Source organism: Amborella trichopoda, chromosome 5 (assembly GCF_054954075.1).
Source record: "Amborella trichopoda isolate Santa Cruz 75 chromosome 5, AtrichopodaSantaCruz75HAP2 v2.0, whole genome shotgun sequence".
NCBI classification, from domain to species: Eukaryota; Viridiplantae; Streptophyta; class Magnoliopsida; order Amborellales; family Amborellaceae; genus Amborella; species Amborella trichopoda.
In genome coordinates, this window is record NC_142340.1 from 40,579,280 (window position 1) to 40,595,418 (window position 16,139).

The 16,139-nt window shown below is 35.1% G+C and overlaps 1 protein-coding gene across 1 annotated transcript; it reads right to left on the minus strand.

Annotated features, from left to right (window-relative positions):
• Positions 1-14,676: 14,676 nt before the first annotated feature.
• LOC148782097 (uncharacterized) lies at positions 14,677-15,126 on the minus strand. The gene has a single exon (XM_088866284.1). The coding sequence runs from the start codon at positions 15,124-15,126 to the stop codon at positions 14,677-14,679; it is 450 nt and encodes a 149-aa protein (XP_088722410.1).
• Between the last annotated feature and the right edge of the window lie 1,013 nt (positions 15,127-16,139).

Here is a 16,139-nt window from a genome sequence, read left to right on the forward strand (position 1 = left end):
GGTTCAAAAATTATTTCTATAGTAGATTGTACTAATTTATTTGATGAGAGATATTAAAAGTTGTGCTGACTCCAAATAGTTGAGAAAAAATTGATTCTCATATTTGCTTCAATAAAACATGCCTTCACGTGTTTCAAAATGTATAGCCTTTAGCAAAAACATATTATCATCATTAAAATGGTCAGACCACCTCAAAAGTCTTTTCATTTAAGTACGACCTGAAAGACTACCTAATTTTTTTAAAAAAATATCCTCGTTCGAGCTTTGTCAAACTAAATATATGAAAGTATTTTGGATAATGTGGCCCCTTAAATACATGAAAGTATTTTGGATAATGTGGCCACTTAAGCTGCTCAAATTAAATGATACATCCAAATATATTGTATTCTTAGGGCATAATTTACTAGTTACTTAGTAATTTTGGTTTATGACACATCGTAATTTACCTAAGCCCTAAATTTTAAACACCATTAAAAGGTTAGACTATTGGTCAAATGACTATAATTTGAAAATGAAATGAAACTTCATTCAAATTTTTGTTAAAGACCTTGAAAGTTCGCATTTTCGAAGGAACTGCCAAAACGATGCTGTCTAAGCTTGACCTCAGAATATTCGAAAGATATAAGAATTCTTGACTTTTATTACTTAAATTTACAAATTCCTTTCAATACCAATCATCAATAAAAAAACACACTCGCACACACACAGTCTCTCTCTCTTCTCATGACAAATCTGAATCATTAATCAAAATCGGTGTACAAAACCACAAATCGGGGCCCGGACTCCGCCCATGCCCAATTCAAGTAGCTCGGGCTGAGTCTGGCCAAGCCAAAAAAATTTAAAAATAAAAAAATCTTAAAAAATAGAAAAAAATGTTGAAAGTAAAATTAAACAAAACACATCTAAATGAGTTTAAAAAAATAGAGAAAATAATTTTAGAAATAATCCAAAAAGTATGGGATAGGTATTTATGGTCAATACACTGTCCAATCTTTGCCACAATGATAGAAAACATAAAATAATACATATTATAAATAAATATCTTATTTTTTTGTATTTTTTAAATCTTTTTTAAGATCCCCAAGTCAGACGAGCCAACTCGAGGATACTCAAACTCGTCAATGGATACTCAGACTTACCCCCTGGCGAGTCCGAGTTACTCGAGCGAATCCAACTTGAAAAATCTAATTTTGGAAAGCTAGCAAGGCAATGTGGCCGCCTTGTCCATTTCATGTCCTCAACACGTCATGTATAACTCCATGAATCTTTCCCTCTTTAGAATGCGTATGCTAACCCACTTCCTACCAACCATTGAATCCCAATTTCCAAAAATTATATATAAATAGCTCAAATCTAGAAACATAAGCCCAACTCAAAGGGAAGAGGAGGTCCATGATGATGAATTCTGCCCTTCATGTCTCCCCTTCAATACCTTATCTTTCTCTTAAAGCCAAGCCTTCCATTCCCTCTCACGAATCGAGAAATACACACGATTTGAGGTACTCAAATGATATTACTATGTTTCAATTATTGGTATTTCCTTTATAGTCCATAATTTAGGGGAATTTATTAGTGTATATGACCCATGGTTCTCAGTCATAGATTTGAGTAGATGGCTAAGATAGCTTGAGTCTAACTATCAGATCTTGATTAGACGGCTCATAGTTTTTTATTTTCTATTTTTATTCTATAAATAATTTTGAAGCAAAATTTGAGGCATAGATCTGATAGGGGTGCACATGATAAAAATAATAAAAAATATTTTTGGTGATGAAAAAGTACCAAAATACCCTTGAAAATTATAGGGGTATTTTGGTCCTTTATTTTTATGGTTCGCCCTAAATTTATTATAAGATGCCCAAAATTTGATACAAAATTCATTGTAAAAAAAAGGAAAAATAAAATTGTGTTCGGCATGACATTGTGGTATGAACAATCGTAGCCGTTCGATTAAAGATCAACTGCTAAGAAGTGGAGTCACATATCACTCATATGTTGTTGAGATCATACAAAAACATTTCCCATTCATTTCTAATTTTGAGTCAACTGATCCAACTTGAGTGATTCCCAAATTAGATCATCGTATGGATATATAAAAAATAAAAATAATTAAAAAATTCGGCAATTCCATGATTTCCCTAGAACTGGATTGTCCACTTACCGATCTTGAGCTTCCTTGCGCTCTATTCCTAGTTGGCTTGGCAAAATGTAAAACACTGATTCCAATTAATGAGATTACTCTACATCTTAGGGTTCTCGATCTCATTTTAAAATTTTGTGCTCTAACAATCCATTTTTATTATTCAAATACTCATAACTTTCTTGTTTAACCTCTTCAAAATTTGGAATATGCATTTTTCTATGTACCTCACCATAATAAGTGTATTGTAAGCTACAGTTTGATATAATTTGGATGATTTACAGGTCCAAGGATGAAATCTGTTGGGCAAAGAGAGCATTTTCAAGCTTAGCATGTGTGGCTCTGGTAGGGTTCGGATTAGGGTTTTCAGATGGTCAAGACAATGTATCAGCCTATGCAAGAGAGAGATTAAATGTAATTTCTAATGGGGAGGGAAAAACATTGAGATGGAGTGAGAGAAGAAAGTGTCCTCAGTGGCACATGAATTCTCTAGAGAGAATAGTGCCTGAGAACCTCCCCAGGGCACCAAATCATGGTGGTTTTGCAAACAATGTTCCTCGTTCTAAGAGCAGTGCTAATGGTGAATCTACTCCATTTCTTCTCTTGGATGAGAGTTGTTTTTCTCTCTAGAATTGTTGCTCTCTCTCTCTAAAGGGCGAGGTTTACATAAAGTTTCCTCTGTATATTATAGAATAAAGACGGGTGCTTTTATGAAGATTTAGTTTCGGTGTCAGAAACTTCATAATGGTTAGAACTTTTGTATTCAACCATAGTTATAGAATTGAAAGTTTGAAAACTGGTATGGATGGGGCAGATTTATAATCATTTTAAAATTTATAAATAGACGGTCTATATAACTTACTATAAGATGTACAATTTTGAGATTTAAATTTTTTTGTTTCTGTATGTCTATACATCTTGAGGTCGAGATGATCTATTAAAAAGTTTTATAGTTTCAAAATACTATTCTCTATTAGATTGAGGTGCACTTCATTTCTACAATATAAGATTGCAACCTTATACAAACTTTTTCTCTCCCTGAACTACTATTGGCCGTGTAAAACGTGCAAAGGAATTGTTCCATCCACAATATATCAATCAATCAAATATGCCGTTTGTCGTGTAGCAATCAATCAATCTGTATGCCATCTGGTTCACATGGTACATTTAGAAGAAGAATTGTGGTTGAATTCCACCTTTCCTGGGACACATGTGTGAGAGAGAGATTGCATAATTCGAAGACCGATTCATGATCGGTTTACGCAATGAATTAGACAAATCAACCTAGAGCCACAAGGTTAAAAATAATAAATGAAATTTTAGTTGAAACATTGTTATGAGATTCGGTCGAGAACACTCGAAATCGAGAGAGAAATTAGGGATTTAGAGAGTTTAAAGAGAGGCAGTTTTGGGGATCATTAGGCGGTCATGGGAGGATTGCAGAGGAAGAGAGAGAAGTTGGGGATTTAGAGAGTTTAAAGAGCGATAATATCAAAAAAAAAAAAAAAAAAAAAAATATATATATATATATATATATAACAAAAAAAAGAAAAAAAAAGAGAAAGAGATAAAGTAAGACGGGACTGAGACTAGTAGTTGCCGGCGTCGATTTGCCAGGGCAATTTGCACTATCTAATTATTTGGCTACTATGTTACATTTTCTGATGCACCATATACTTTTTCTTTCGGTTTTGATGTGAAGTATAGATTCATTGCAATGAATAAGGAAAATTTGGGCACGTATCATCAATTTATTTTGGAAGATCAGTAGCTTATTGCTTCCCCTCAAGGTTTTAAAACTGGCAATTATAACTATGGAAAATCCTTACGTGTGTCGCCACGCACTAATGTGTATCAAGTGTTTAGGATAAGGAAAACGTTTATATGAGGATGCTAACTCATATTGTAGAACTACGGATGCCGCCAAAAAATCAATCGGGAAAGGTAGTTTTAATGTTGAAAAACCCTTTGATTGATCATTTGGATATCGAGATGTATAGCTATGAAAAATAAAAAGATTTTAAGTCTAAAAAATAGTGCATTTTACAACATATTATCTCCATCGTCCATTTTCAAGATTTTTATATGTTTATAGATCTACTTGATTTTAACTATTTTTTAAATTTTAAATTTTATAAGTAGATATAAAAATAGATTTTGAGATAATCCTAAGAACATTTTACATCAAAATTATATACCATTATAAAATTTGAAGGTGCACCTTACCTCTACACCTATGGATGCATCCGTATGCCAACTGCACCCTTTGGATAATGGAGAGTATGAGGTCAGCCAGCTAGTTGATAGCTATAGTAAACGTTCAATGGCCCAGATGGATTATGGGTTGATACAATACTTACAACTGTAATTTGTATTTAAATTTTATGTTTTATCTACAAATTTAAATCATTTGAAATTTGAAGTGTTTATTATTAAAAAAAAGCAAATCCAATAAACATATAAAAAACATGATTGAAAAATAAATTGATCAAAATTCTCCTAAAATTTTTTGGAGTATTTTTGTTAATTTATTTTTTTATGAATTATTATTTTAATATTTTTATTATGTGTGCCTTGATGAGAAGAGTGGAATCTTCAAATTTCATATGATTTAGACTTATAAGAAAAAATTTAAAATTCAAATACAAAATACAGTCGCGATCATCGTTTTTTTTTTGTTAACAAGATTTCGAAGCTTTATTAAAAAATTGAGTAGAGTACAAATTGTAATATAGAACCCTCTACAATTACTAAATAGCTTAAATAAATACCCCTTTTAGCTAACGAATTTGCATATCTATAGACATGATTGAATGATACCTCCATCCCTCTACATAACTCAACAATCTCCACCCTTATGGGAAAAAGTTGCCAAGGTTTTGGTACACCAATTTAAGACATTTTGCGAGTTCCCTTCAACCAAACAATGGTTCCCCAAAAATTTATCTTTAAACCTTGTAAAGCTGCCTGAAATTTTGTTTTATTCACAGTGCCAAAGCCAAATGGTCCAGCAAAAGAAAATAAATCTTGTCCACCTGAATTTCTAATCACACCACCAATTTCAATTTCTGGGTTCCCTGATGATATCCCATGAAAATTTAATTTAAAGCAAATGCGACATCCATATCATCTTTGGTTTCACACGAAAAGAGTTATTTTTTATCATCTCTTTAAGATTTAACACTATCAGTTTTTGTTAAATGGACACCTTCCTTTGAGGCGGAAAACCAACTCCATAAATTATGCACAATCATATCCCTCACTGCCTTGTGCTTCGAAAATATGCTATCAAAAGTCAGTCTATTTCTCTCTTTCCAAATTTTTCATAGTAAATCCGCATGAAAAATTCGCCAAATGACCTATCCACATTAAGATGAGGCATTTCCAGCTGCATCCACAGATATCTACGTGCCTGCCAAGCAACGTTGAAAGGATCTCCAGAAAATTGAAGGACTGATCCCAAATTGAAGATGTATACAGGCAGTGAAGGAAGATGCGGTCACTGTTTTCCTCTTCTTATTTACACAATAAGCAAACATTCACCAAGATCTTGCCCTTTTTATGAGTTTGTCCACAGTAAGTGCCTTGCCCTGCAACAAAACCCAAAGAAAACCTCGAACGTTATATAGAATTGGTACTTTCCAAATGTGTTTGAGATTTGGATAAGACCATCTCAATCTATCATGGTGTAATAGTCTATATGCATACTTCATCGAAAATAACCTCTCTAGCCCCCAAATAATCTCATCATCACAACTTTGAGAAATATAAACAGTATGAAGCTCTGCTAATAATAAGGTAAATTACTGAATCACCAAATATGAATGTCTATTATAAGTGCATTCCACATTCCATGATACCCTCCCTGAACCATTATAAAGGTTGTAAACCTCACTTATCAAAGCTTCAGATCGGGTAACTCTCTTAAACAATTAGGAGTACGATAATTTTAGAGGACTTCCGCTCATCCACTTGTGGTAACAAAAATTAAGCTCATCACCTCTCCCAACTGTACCCCTAACATTCCTGGTGATTATCTCCCTCACCCCCATAATCTCCTTCCACACATAAGATGTGTCCGTTGACCTTCTCACATAACTACTTAAGATTGAATTGGTATCCATCCCACGCTTTGCAACAATAACTTATTTCCATAGAATATTTTCGCAATCAAGGGCCCTCCACCACTATTTAGCCATGGGTGCTTGATTAACCAGTTCTAGCCGCTAACCCTAGGCCTCCTTCCATTTTAGGTGCACACACCTTATCCCACCTAACTAAGTGGAACTTCTTTTGATCTTCACTTCTCTAATGGAACTCCCTCATCAGCTTTTCAATTTATCCCCATATATCGTTAGGCATTTGCAATAGAGACATTTGGTAAATACGAATGTTTGCTAGAGACGAAGTATCATAGTGATTCCACCTCCCATAGAGAGAAATTTAGGTTTCCATAAATCAAGCTTGATATGAAACCTTTTAATGAAAAGTTCCCACACAGATCTCAGAAGTCTGGAATCAGTCAAAGGTAATCCCATGTACTTAATTGGGAAAGAATCTACCTTACACCTAACTAAAGATGCCAGCGACAACTCCATATTAGAATCACAACATAACCCCATCAATGAGGTTTTGCTGAAATTAACCTTCAAGCCCAGGGCTACTTCACAACATCGTAAAAGTTGACAATATAGCTCACATCACAAAAAAGGATTGTGTAATCTGCATACTAAAGATGAGAAACTAATAATCCGGAGGCAGCTACCCCAAAGCCATTAAATCTCCACTCTTGAAAACATAATGCTGAAAGCCTTTGCAACCAATGTGAACAGAAAAGGGAAAAGTGGATCCCCTTGCCGAAGACCTCTAGAGGCCTTGAAGAAACCCTTCAAGGAACCATTACTAATAACCAAGCACCCCAAAATCCATGTGATCCACTTCTCCCAAAAGCCCATTTTTCTCATTATCTCCAATAAGATATGCCATTTCCACCCTATCATATACTTTTTCTATGTCTAGCTTTAGAATAATACCTGGCATTCCACTTCTCACTCTAGAGTAAATGCATTGTTGTGCCACCAATACGTAATCGATAATAATCCTATCACGTACAAAAGCAAATTGGGGCTTGAAATAATCAAAGGAAGCACTAACTGTAACCTCTCTGCTAGCACTTTAGTAATTATCTTGTACAGACTCCTAAGCAAACTAATGCACTAATGACCGTCAGATTGGCCCGAATTCAATCTGGGCTTACACTATTCCATTAACCAATGGTCTGCCATAATCTTTTTCCTTTGGATAAATATATGATGTCAAAAACCAAATAAAGAGAAACCACAACAAAAAAAGAACAAGAGAATTTTATACACATATCCCTCCAAATTATCGTTATTTGAAAGATCCCTTCTAAATTACATTCATACACTATTTTTTTATTTTTTTTGACCAGATTGCCTCTAAACTTACTTCAGACTTGAAGGTCCCACGTTGCAGAAGAGATCAACTTCGGACCTTTAAGGTACAATTTTTTGCCCACCTAGATCTATCTCAAATAAACTTGGGGCTAGGTCCGAAGTTGATTTGATTTTCGTATTATATTATGTGAATGTCATACAATGTATGAAGATTATACAATGGCATTCATTGTATAGTATGAAATAATAAAATCCATGCATTGTAATGAACCAAAAAAACAAACTAGAATGGATACTTGCATGGTCTAAAGGTGATTTGTGATAGATTTAGGTGGAAAAAAAAAAAAACAACTTGGTACACTTGAAGGTCCGAAGTTGATCTTTGGGACAACTCTGGACATTCAAGGTTCGAAAGGAGCTTACAAGAAGAGAGAAAAAAAAAAAAAAAAAAAATTTATGACCTTCAGGAGGGTGCCATTTGGTCAAAAATAAAAAATTGAAAAAATGGGATATGAATGGAAAAATAAAAATTTATGGGATTTTTTAAACAATAGGAATTTAGAGGGATATTTTTGAAAGTTGGACAAGGAGAATAACACGATTTATGTAGTTTAAATTTTTTTGCTTTAACCGATTAGAACACTTGCAAAGGTCCAAAGATTACAATATATACTCAAAAGAACAAGTAGGAACACACAATTGGATTCTCACTTGCAACCACTTAATACAACTATTTATTGCATAAAGAAAATTACATAAACATAGACTTGGGAACAAGAAACACAAACTGTAATAAATAAAATAAAGTGCCAAAAGGTTACCTCAATTGGATTTGATACATCCTACTCAGGTCTCCTCCTCCGATGATGCATGGGATCAAGGTTTTTTTTAGATCTCACAACTACAAGAAGCCTTGGCTTGAAACCCTTAAACAACATGATAGCAATGGAACAAGCTAGGGCATTGGCCCTTTGATCTATGTGTGTTTAGCGTGCCCGAATTTTCTTTTCTCTAAAATGCTTAAAGTATGAGAGAGGGTTGAGATGAGGCTAGAGATGAGAGAGTGGCATGCAATTTAGAGAGAGAGAGAGAGAGAGAGCAAGAGAGAGAGAGCACAAGAGAGAGATGTGACTTGTGTTCTAGAGATTTGAACCCACCACAATGAGACAATATATAGACTTGTGGTTAAGGTTATTAACGATCCTTATGAAGATCTTTTCTAGACCATTGATCATAGGAGACCTGTAGGGTTAGATATTTTAACCTTACTATCCATAGATCAACAACCATATTCTAATGAAAAGTGTTAAAATCTTATCCCTCATCTTTCTTAACCTAATCCCATTAAATATTTATTATATGGAAAACATAATTCTCTTTCTTTTATTTCTATTCATTCTCTACATATGCCTATTTGAAAAGTCAAATATCCTTCATTTAAAAAAACCTTCCTATTTCATTTCAATTGATTGAATGACAAACTTGCACGCCATCAAATTAAGAAAGAAGGGTACTAAAAGCGGGGCATGCCACCCGTGGGCACTAGTGGGCCCCACACACCTCCCCACATGTTGTCTTTTGGTGGGTTCCATAGAAAATAATGGGCTCCCATGTGTATTAACAATTTTAAAATTAATAAAAAATATTTAGAAAACATTAACTATTTTATTTTTCTCTCTAAATTATTAAATACCTGAAAATGCAATTTAAGCCTTCTTATAAATCTATTTTGAGAAAATAAAATATCCATTCTAAAAATTTATTTTATAAAAAAATAGAATCAAATGATTTATTTCTAAATTAACTTGATGGGATTCCATTTCTGAGGCAACTTCGTTAAGAAAAAAGCGAAAATACTGAGGCACTCCATTTCTACTAGAGACCATGAACCGTACTCACTTTCTCAAACTGACTTAGTAGTTCCCATGACTCGCAGTCCATCATAGAGGTTCATGATTAGGCAACCAAAGTTAGCCAATAGGTGATGAGAATAATATTTCTATATGGATTATAGGTTTCCCCTAAATACAAGTCTAAGTCACATAGACTTGTGCACACACACATCGTAATTAGTGCAGGTGGCTATCTCTTGCACATGTACCTGCAGCACCCTCAATTGTGTTTTGCTTTTGATATGACTATCATATGTACATGCTGTGTGATTGTTATGATAAAAATTTGGCACTCGTCACACACAAGGGTCACATAATCCCTTGGTTAACTACTCTGGGCATCCCTGACCTTATTAATAGGTAACCCTGCTAACCCTTCTTAAAGCATTCAAACTGCCTCTACAAAGCAATATCCCCAAAGAGCATACCACAGTCTTGACTGTGTGACTTCAAAACGTGTCATCGCCTCTACAAAGCAATATCCCTAAAGAGGTGTACCACATTTTTCGACTGTGTGACTTCAAAGCATACAACCACCTTATCCCTAATGAGGCGTGCCATTATTTTGACTGTTGGACTTCAAAGCATTCCACCACCTCAGCAATGTAATATCCTAAAAGAGGCACACCACAGTCTTGACTATGAGACTTCAAAGCATGCCACCGCCTCTACAATGCAATATCCCCAACCGAGGTATACCACTGTCTAAACTATGTGACCCTACACCACTACACCTTGTAAGGCGCTTTCACCACTTGTCTTATCTATTTCACGTTTCACTGCATCAATGAGCACTTGCTCCTCACCGAACATATGATCTCTTAAGACTCTTCTGGTCTCCATACGATAAAAGATCCCCGATTACGTCCAATTAGAGTGAAGACGTTAAAAGCCCCTATATGTCAAATACAGGTGATGACTCCAAACGCTACTTGGCTAGGTCCAAGCTATACACCCCTAAACTATAGCGTACGTCCTGGCCGCATGACATTAAATTTCTTCTCACAACAATCCAAGCTATACGGCCTTAAACTATAGAATATGTCTTGGCCACATGATGTTAAACTGCTTCATACAATGGTCCAAGCTATACGAACCTAAACTATAACACACATCCTGTCCAAGCTTCGGACAATGGTCCATGTTATACGACCCTAAAATATAGCACACATCCTGGCCACATGAGGTTGAATTGCTTCACACGATGGTCCAAGCAATACGACCCTAAACTATAGCCCAGGTCCTGGCGGCAAGACCTTAAACACGCCCCCAAAAAAAATGGACATGACGAAACCCGTAAGGGCATCATGGGTAAAAAGAGAAGAAGAAGAAAAAGAAATATCGGACATGGTGTACACTGCAAAAGCCACCATGGGCAAAATATGTCAAAAAGAAAAGAAAGAGAAAAGACTGTCATAGTGAAAACCCACACCGGCGCTATGGGCAAAATTGTCAAAATAAAGGGGGTGTGATGAAAACCCTTCGGGGTACTCACTCTCAAATGACGGGCGTATTAATCCTATCCCATGAGTCATCATGAGTAAAACATGTCATAATCTTACGTCATTGTAGCAAGATGTTAAACAGCACGACATACAGTCCATTTGCATGACTATAAACTGCTCCTTGTTCCTACATGTCTCCATGGGATCGCCGCATGACACCCTCCTACATATAGCCCCTATCACGTCCCTAATAAAGGTGTACCACAATTCTCGACTGTGTGACTTCAAAGCATGCCATCGCCTCTACAAAGCAATATCTCCAAAGAGGCATACCACAGTTTTTACGGTGAGACTTCAAAGCTTGTGAACTGCCTCTACAAAGCAATATTCCCAAAGAGGCATATCATAGTTCAAACTGTAAGACTTCAAAGCATGCAACCTCCTTATCTCGAATGAGGCGTACCACAGTTTTGACTGTCAGACTTTTATAACTCAATTGGTCTAGCTCGTCAAACCTCGTTTGAGTCTTGGCATCAATATAGCCAACTTTGGTCCCTCTGCTCCATATGCCCAATGGAGTTCATTGTTCTATTATAGTAATATTGGTTACATGCTCTCATAAGGCCTTTAAATAATCACAAAACCCAACATCTCCCACTTGGTCTTTGAAAACCTTACAATATCTCTTCCTCACTCTTTCTCAGCCCCATCCCATGTATATGTTTAAAAAAAACATTTGCAACCAGCCCCTTTTCAAAGGGTATGTATTGCCTCTGTAGGAATGTAGTTGATCTCGATTTCTCTAATCTATAACTCATTGTGAATGTGAGAACAATACGACTTTATGTGCTTGGATTTATTGTGAAATCGTGGCTCCTTAGCCACGTGTATTGCAACTTGGTTGTCGCAGAAGATTCTCACACATGCACATCGTATCGGCTCAAGCTATAATTGATTAAGAAACTTCGTAATCTATACATTCTCCTTGGCTGTAAGACAACATGTTACATATTTTGATTCCATGATGGATAATGCCACAATATCTTGTTTCTTTGATTTCCAAGAAACAACTCCACCGCTAAGAATGGACACATATCCAGATATAGATTTTACGTCGTCGAGGTCCCTTGGTAACTCACATCTGTATATCGTTGCACTTCAATTTTTGAACCACCCCTCTATGTCAGTGCATAGTTCTTTGTTCTTTTTAAGTATCTGAGAACTCTCTTGATCGCCTTCCAATGCTCAATCCTAGGGTTGCATTGGAATCAACTGATCATACTCATGGTAAAAGACAAGTTTGGTCTTGTTCCTAACATGATATATATTAGAGATCCTACTGTTATGTGATATAGTATACTTTCTATGGCATTTTCCTCGTCATCCTCACTAGGGCACATTTGCAGGTTAAGTTTTATCTTCTTATCGACAGGGGTCGATATGGGCTTGCACTTGTCCATTTCAAATACTTTCAGTACTCTTTCGTAGTAAATCACATAAGAAAGTTGAATGGTTTGATTCTTTCTATTTCTTGTTATCTTGATATCCAATACATATAAAGCTTCCCCTAGATCTTTCATATCAAAGGGTGTGAAAGGAATTTTTTTGTTTTCAATGCCATGGCCATCGAGTTACTAACTATTAGTATATCATCCACGTATTAATATATGAATACAACATACCTTCCACTAACTTTTATAAATGAAATATATTTCCTCATTTGAGGTTAACCCCACTTGAGACAAGGTCTCTTGAAATTTCATGTACCACTGACATGATGATTGTTTTAGGTCATAAATGACTTTCTAAGTTTTCATACTAGGTTCCCCTTTTCTTTCTCCTTGAAACCCTTAGGTTGTTTCATGTATATCTCTTCATCTAATTCCCCATTTAGAAACGTAGTTTTCACATCCATATGATGGACCTCAAAGTCAAAGCGGACAATTATGGCTATGAGGATTCTAATGGATGGAAACTTTGCAAGTGAACCCCTTAGCTACTAGTCTAGCCTTGTATTTTTTTAGTTTTCCTTTTGAGATTAGTTTCTTCTTGAAGACCCATTTGCATCCGATAGCCTTTTGATTTTGAGGTAAACGTACTAACTCCCAGACTTAGGTTTGGTAATAGATTTGTACTCATCTTTTATGGCTTCTACCCTATGGTTCTTTCCAAGATAGGTTATGGCTGTCTTGGTATGTGTTAGGCTCATGGTCTAGATCATCCCTAACTCTTTCATAATGTTCTCTCAGGTAGTTGAAGAAATCAAGTAGTCTTCTAATACAATTACTTCTCCTAAGTTGTGGTTTGATTATTCATGGCTCAACCTTGCTACTAGCCATCTCATAGAGATTGACTTGTTTGTGGCTCGCTTTTGCTTCAAGGAACTCATCCTCAAAGAAGTAGATATCCATACTTTCTATGACTGTCATACTTTTCAAGGTTATAGAATCGATATCCCTTTTTATAGTCAGGGTAGCCTGGAAGATACATTTGCTAGTCTTGGGATCAAGTTTGATCCTATTGTGGTATGGGATTAAGACATGGGTAGAACAACCCCACATTCTTAGGTGGTCAAGGGATAGAGTATGACTAGTGAAAATATCATGAGGAGTAAGAGGAGCAGCCTCAATGGGTGCACGGTTTAGGATAAATCCTACTGCCAATAGTACTTCTTCTCAAAAGTAAAGTGAGTGGTTTTCATGCCCTATCATATTTCGTACCATTTCCACTGAGTTCCTATTCCATCTTTCGATAACTCTCAATGTTGCTTTGGTGTGTAAGGCATATGATGTATTGATGAATAATACCATGCTCTACACACAAGTCCATAAAGAGATGTGAGGAGTACTCACCGCCCCTATCAATTCTTAGGACTTTTATTTTTTGGTTCTCTACATCGGCTTTGTATTATTTGTAACGCTCTAAGGCTTTGAATTTTGAGTGTATAGGGTAAACATGGACATATCACGAGTGATCATCAATAACATTTATGAAATATCTTTTGCGGCTTTTGGTTCCCACATTCATAAGATTGCACATGTCGTTACAAAATCTTTTTGTGCCCCAGTAGAATTTGTCCTTATCAATTTTCTTTGCACACTTGATTCACACACTTTTGGTAAATCACATTTGTAGTTTTCTAAAATTCCATATTTTCTTGACCTCTTAATTCTTTTATAACTTATATGTCCTAATTGCATGTGCCATAGGAAATCATCAATCTCATGAGTGGGAGACGAGACATAAACAACTTCTTCCTTTACTGTGGTTTTTTAGTTTCATCTCATAACAATATGTTCACCCAGCCCAATAGGTTAAATGTTGTGGAAACCATCTTTAGTATTTGACACGTGGGCTGTAACTCCCAAGTCAAGACACCAAGATGTGCCCTCGAGGTTGGATAGCATGCTCTCAAACACAACACATACATTTCCCCTAGGATTCCTATTGAACCTACAATTCTTAGTAATATGCTCAACCTTTTTGCATACATAGCATTACTTATTCTCTCTCTTTTCCTTAAAACTTATTTTTTCGCTCTCTCTCTGCTTTTTTCTTTTCGTCACCCCTTTCTTTGTTATTGAATCTCCCTTTTCCCTTATTTGGTTTAAAATAATATTTAAAGTTTACCATATGCACCATATCTTTGGGTGCCGGTGCATTGCGAGCATTCTTTCTTTGCTCCTCAACTTTAAGTAAAGTGATGAGCTCCTCTAGCCTAAGAGTAGTCTCCTTAGCAACAAGGAAAGATACACATACCTCCCAAGAGGTGCAAATAGCATTTAATAGGTGAACCTCTTGGATGGGTTCAAGAGCCCCATCTCAATTGCCTCCAATTCTTGAACTAGCACATGCTCTGTTATCTTTTCACTTTCGACCGTCTTTAGATCATTATATTTTTTTATGGCCAAAGTCTTCCTCATGAGAAAAAGATCATCAAAGTCCTTCTCAAGTTTTTCATGCATCACTTTTGCAGTTTTGAACGGTTCATATTCGGATGGATACAAGTAGGATATGCTTTGCGAACATATTTTTATGCTCCGCTCGGCATATGCATCTCTCATAGCCTGAGATGCATTTCCTCTAGGCCGAGATGGTGGAGCTTCAGTGAGGATATTATGCAAACCCTCATAATAGAGCACATAGCCTATCTTGTGCTTCCATGAGGCATAATTTGCGCCATTAAACCTTTTGGTCTTCAAAATTTCAGCAATAAATCTTCTAGGAGCCATGTATTCTTGTCCCAAATAAATAAAAAGACTCAAACAACAAAATAAAATAAAACACTGGCAGCAAGAAACCCACACTCGCATACCATTAAAAATTGGATATGGTGAACTAACACGGTTTATGTAGTTTAATATATATAAATCTTCTTGCATCCATGTATTCTTGTCCCAAATAAATAAAAAGATTCAAACAATAAAATAAAATAAAACACTGGTAGCAAGAAACCCACATTCGCATACCATTAAAAGTTGAACATGGTGAACTAACACGGTTTATGTAGTTTAATATATATATATATATATATATATATATATATATATATATATATATATATATATATATATATATATATATATATATATATATATATATATATATATATATATATATATATATATATATATATAGGGTGCAGTTGTATAACAATCAAATTAGAGTGCATCTTTAAATAGTGTTGAGAAATATGTTTCAATAGTAGAAAGCTTTGTGATAGCCTTAAAATACATTTTCATCTTTAGTTATAAAATTTGAAGCATAAAAAATAGTGTAAATAGAGGAAATCTATGAAAACTTAAAAATCTTGAAAATTGACGGTCCAAAATTGCGTTACAAGATGCATTATTTCCAAACTTTGAAATCTATTTTTTTTCTCATGTCCATGCATCTTGATATCAAAATGATCAATTTTATGATATTTGGGCATCAAAACAACCTCTTCTAGTGAATGTTTTGAGTTAGGCTCTAATTTGATTGTTTAGAGCCTAGGCTCTATATAAACTTTTCCTATATATATATATATATATATATATATTCTAAACTGGCTATAACACTTACAAAGGTCCAAAGATTACAAACTAAAATCAAAAGAACAAAGTAAGAACACAAAATTGGATTATCATTTGCTACTACTTAATACAACTTTTTATTGCATTAAAGAAATTACATAAACATAGACTTGGGAACAAAAAACACAAATTGCAGTAAATAACATAAAGTGGTAAAATAATACCTCAAT

Coding starts and splice junctions, on each gene's coding strand:
- LOC148782097 (XM_088866284.1), bottom strand. CDS start 15,126: ATGGCTCCTAGAAGATTTATTGCTGAAATTTTGAAGACCAAAAGGTTT.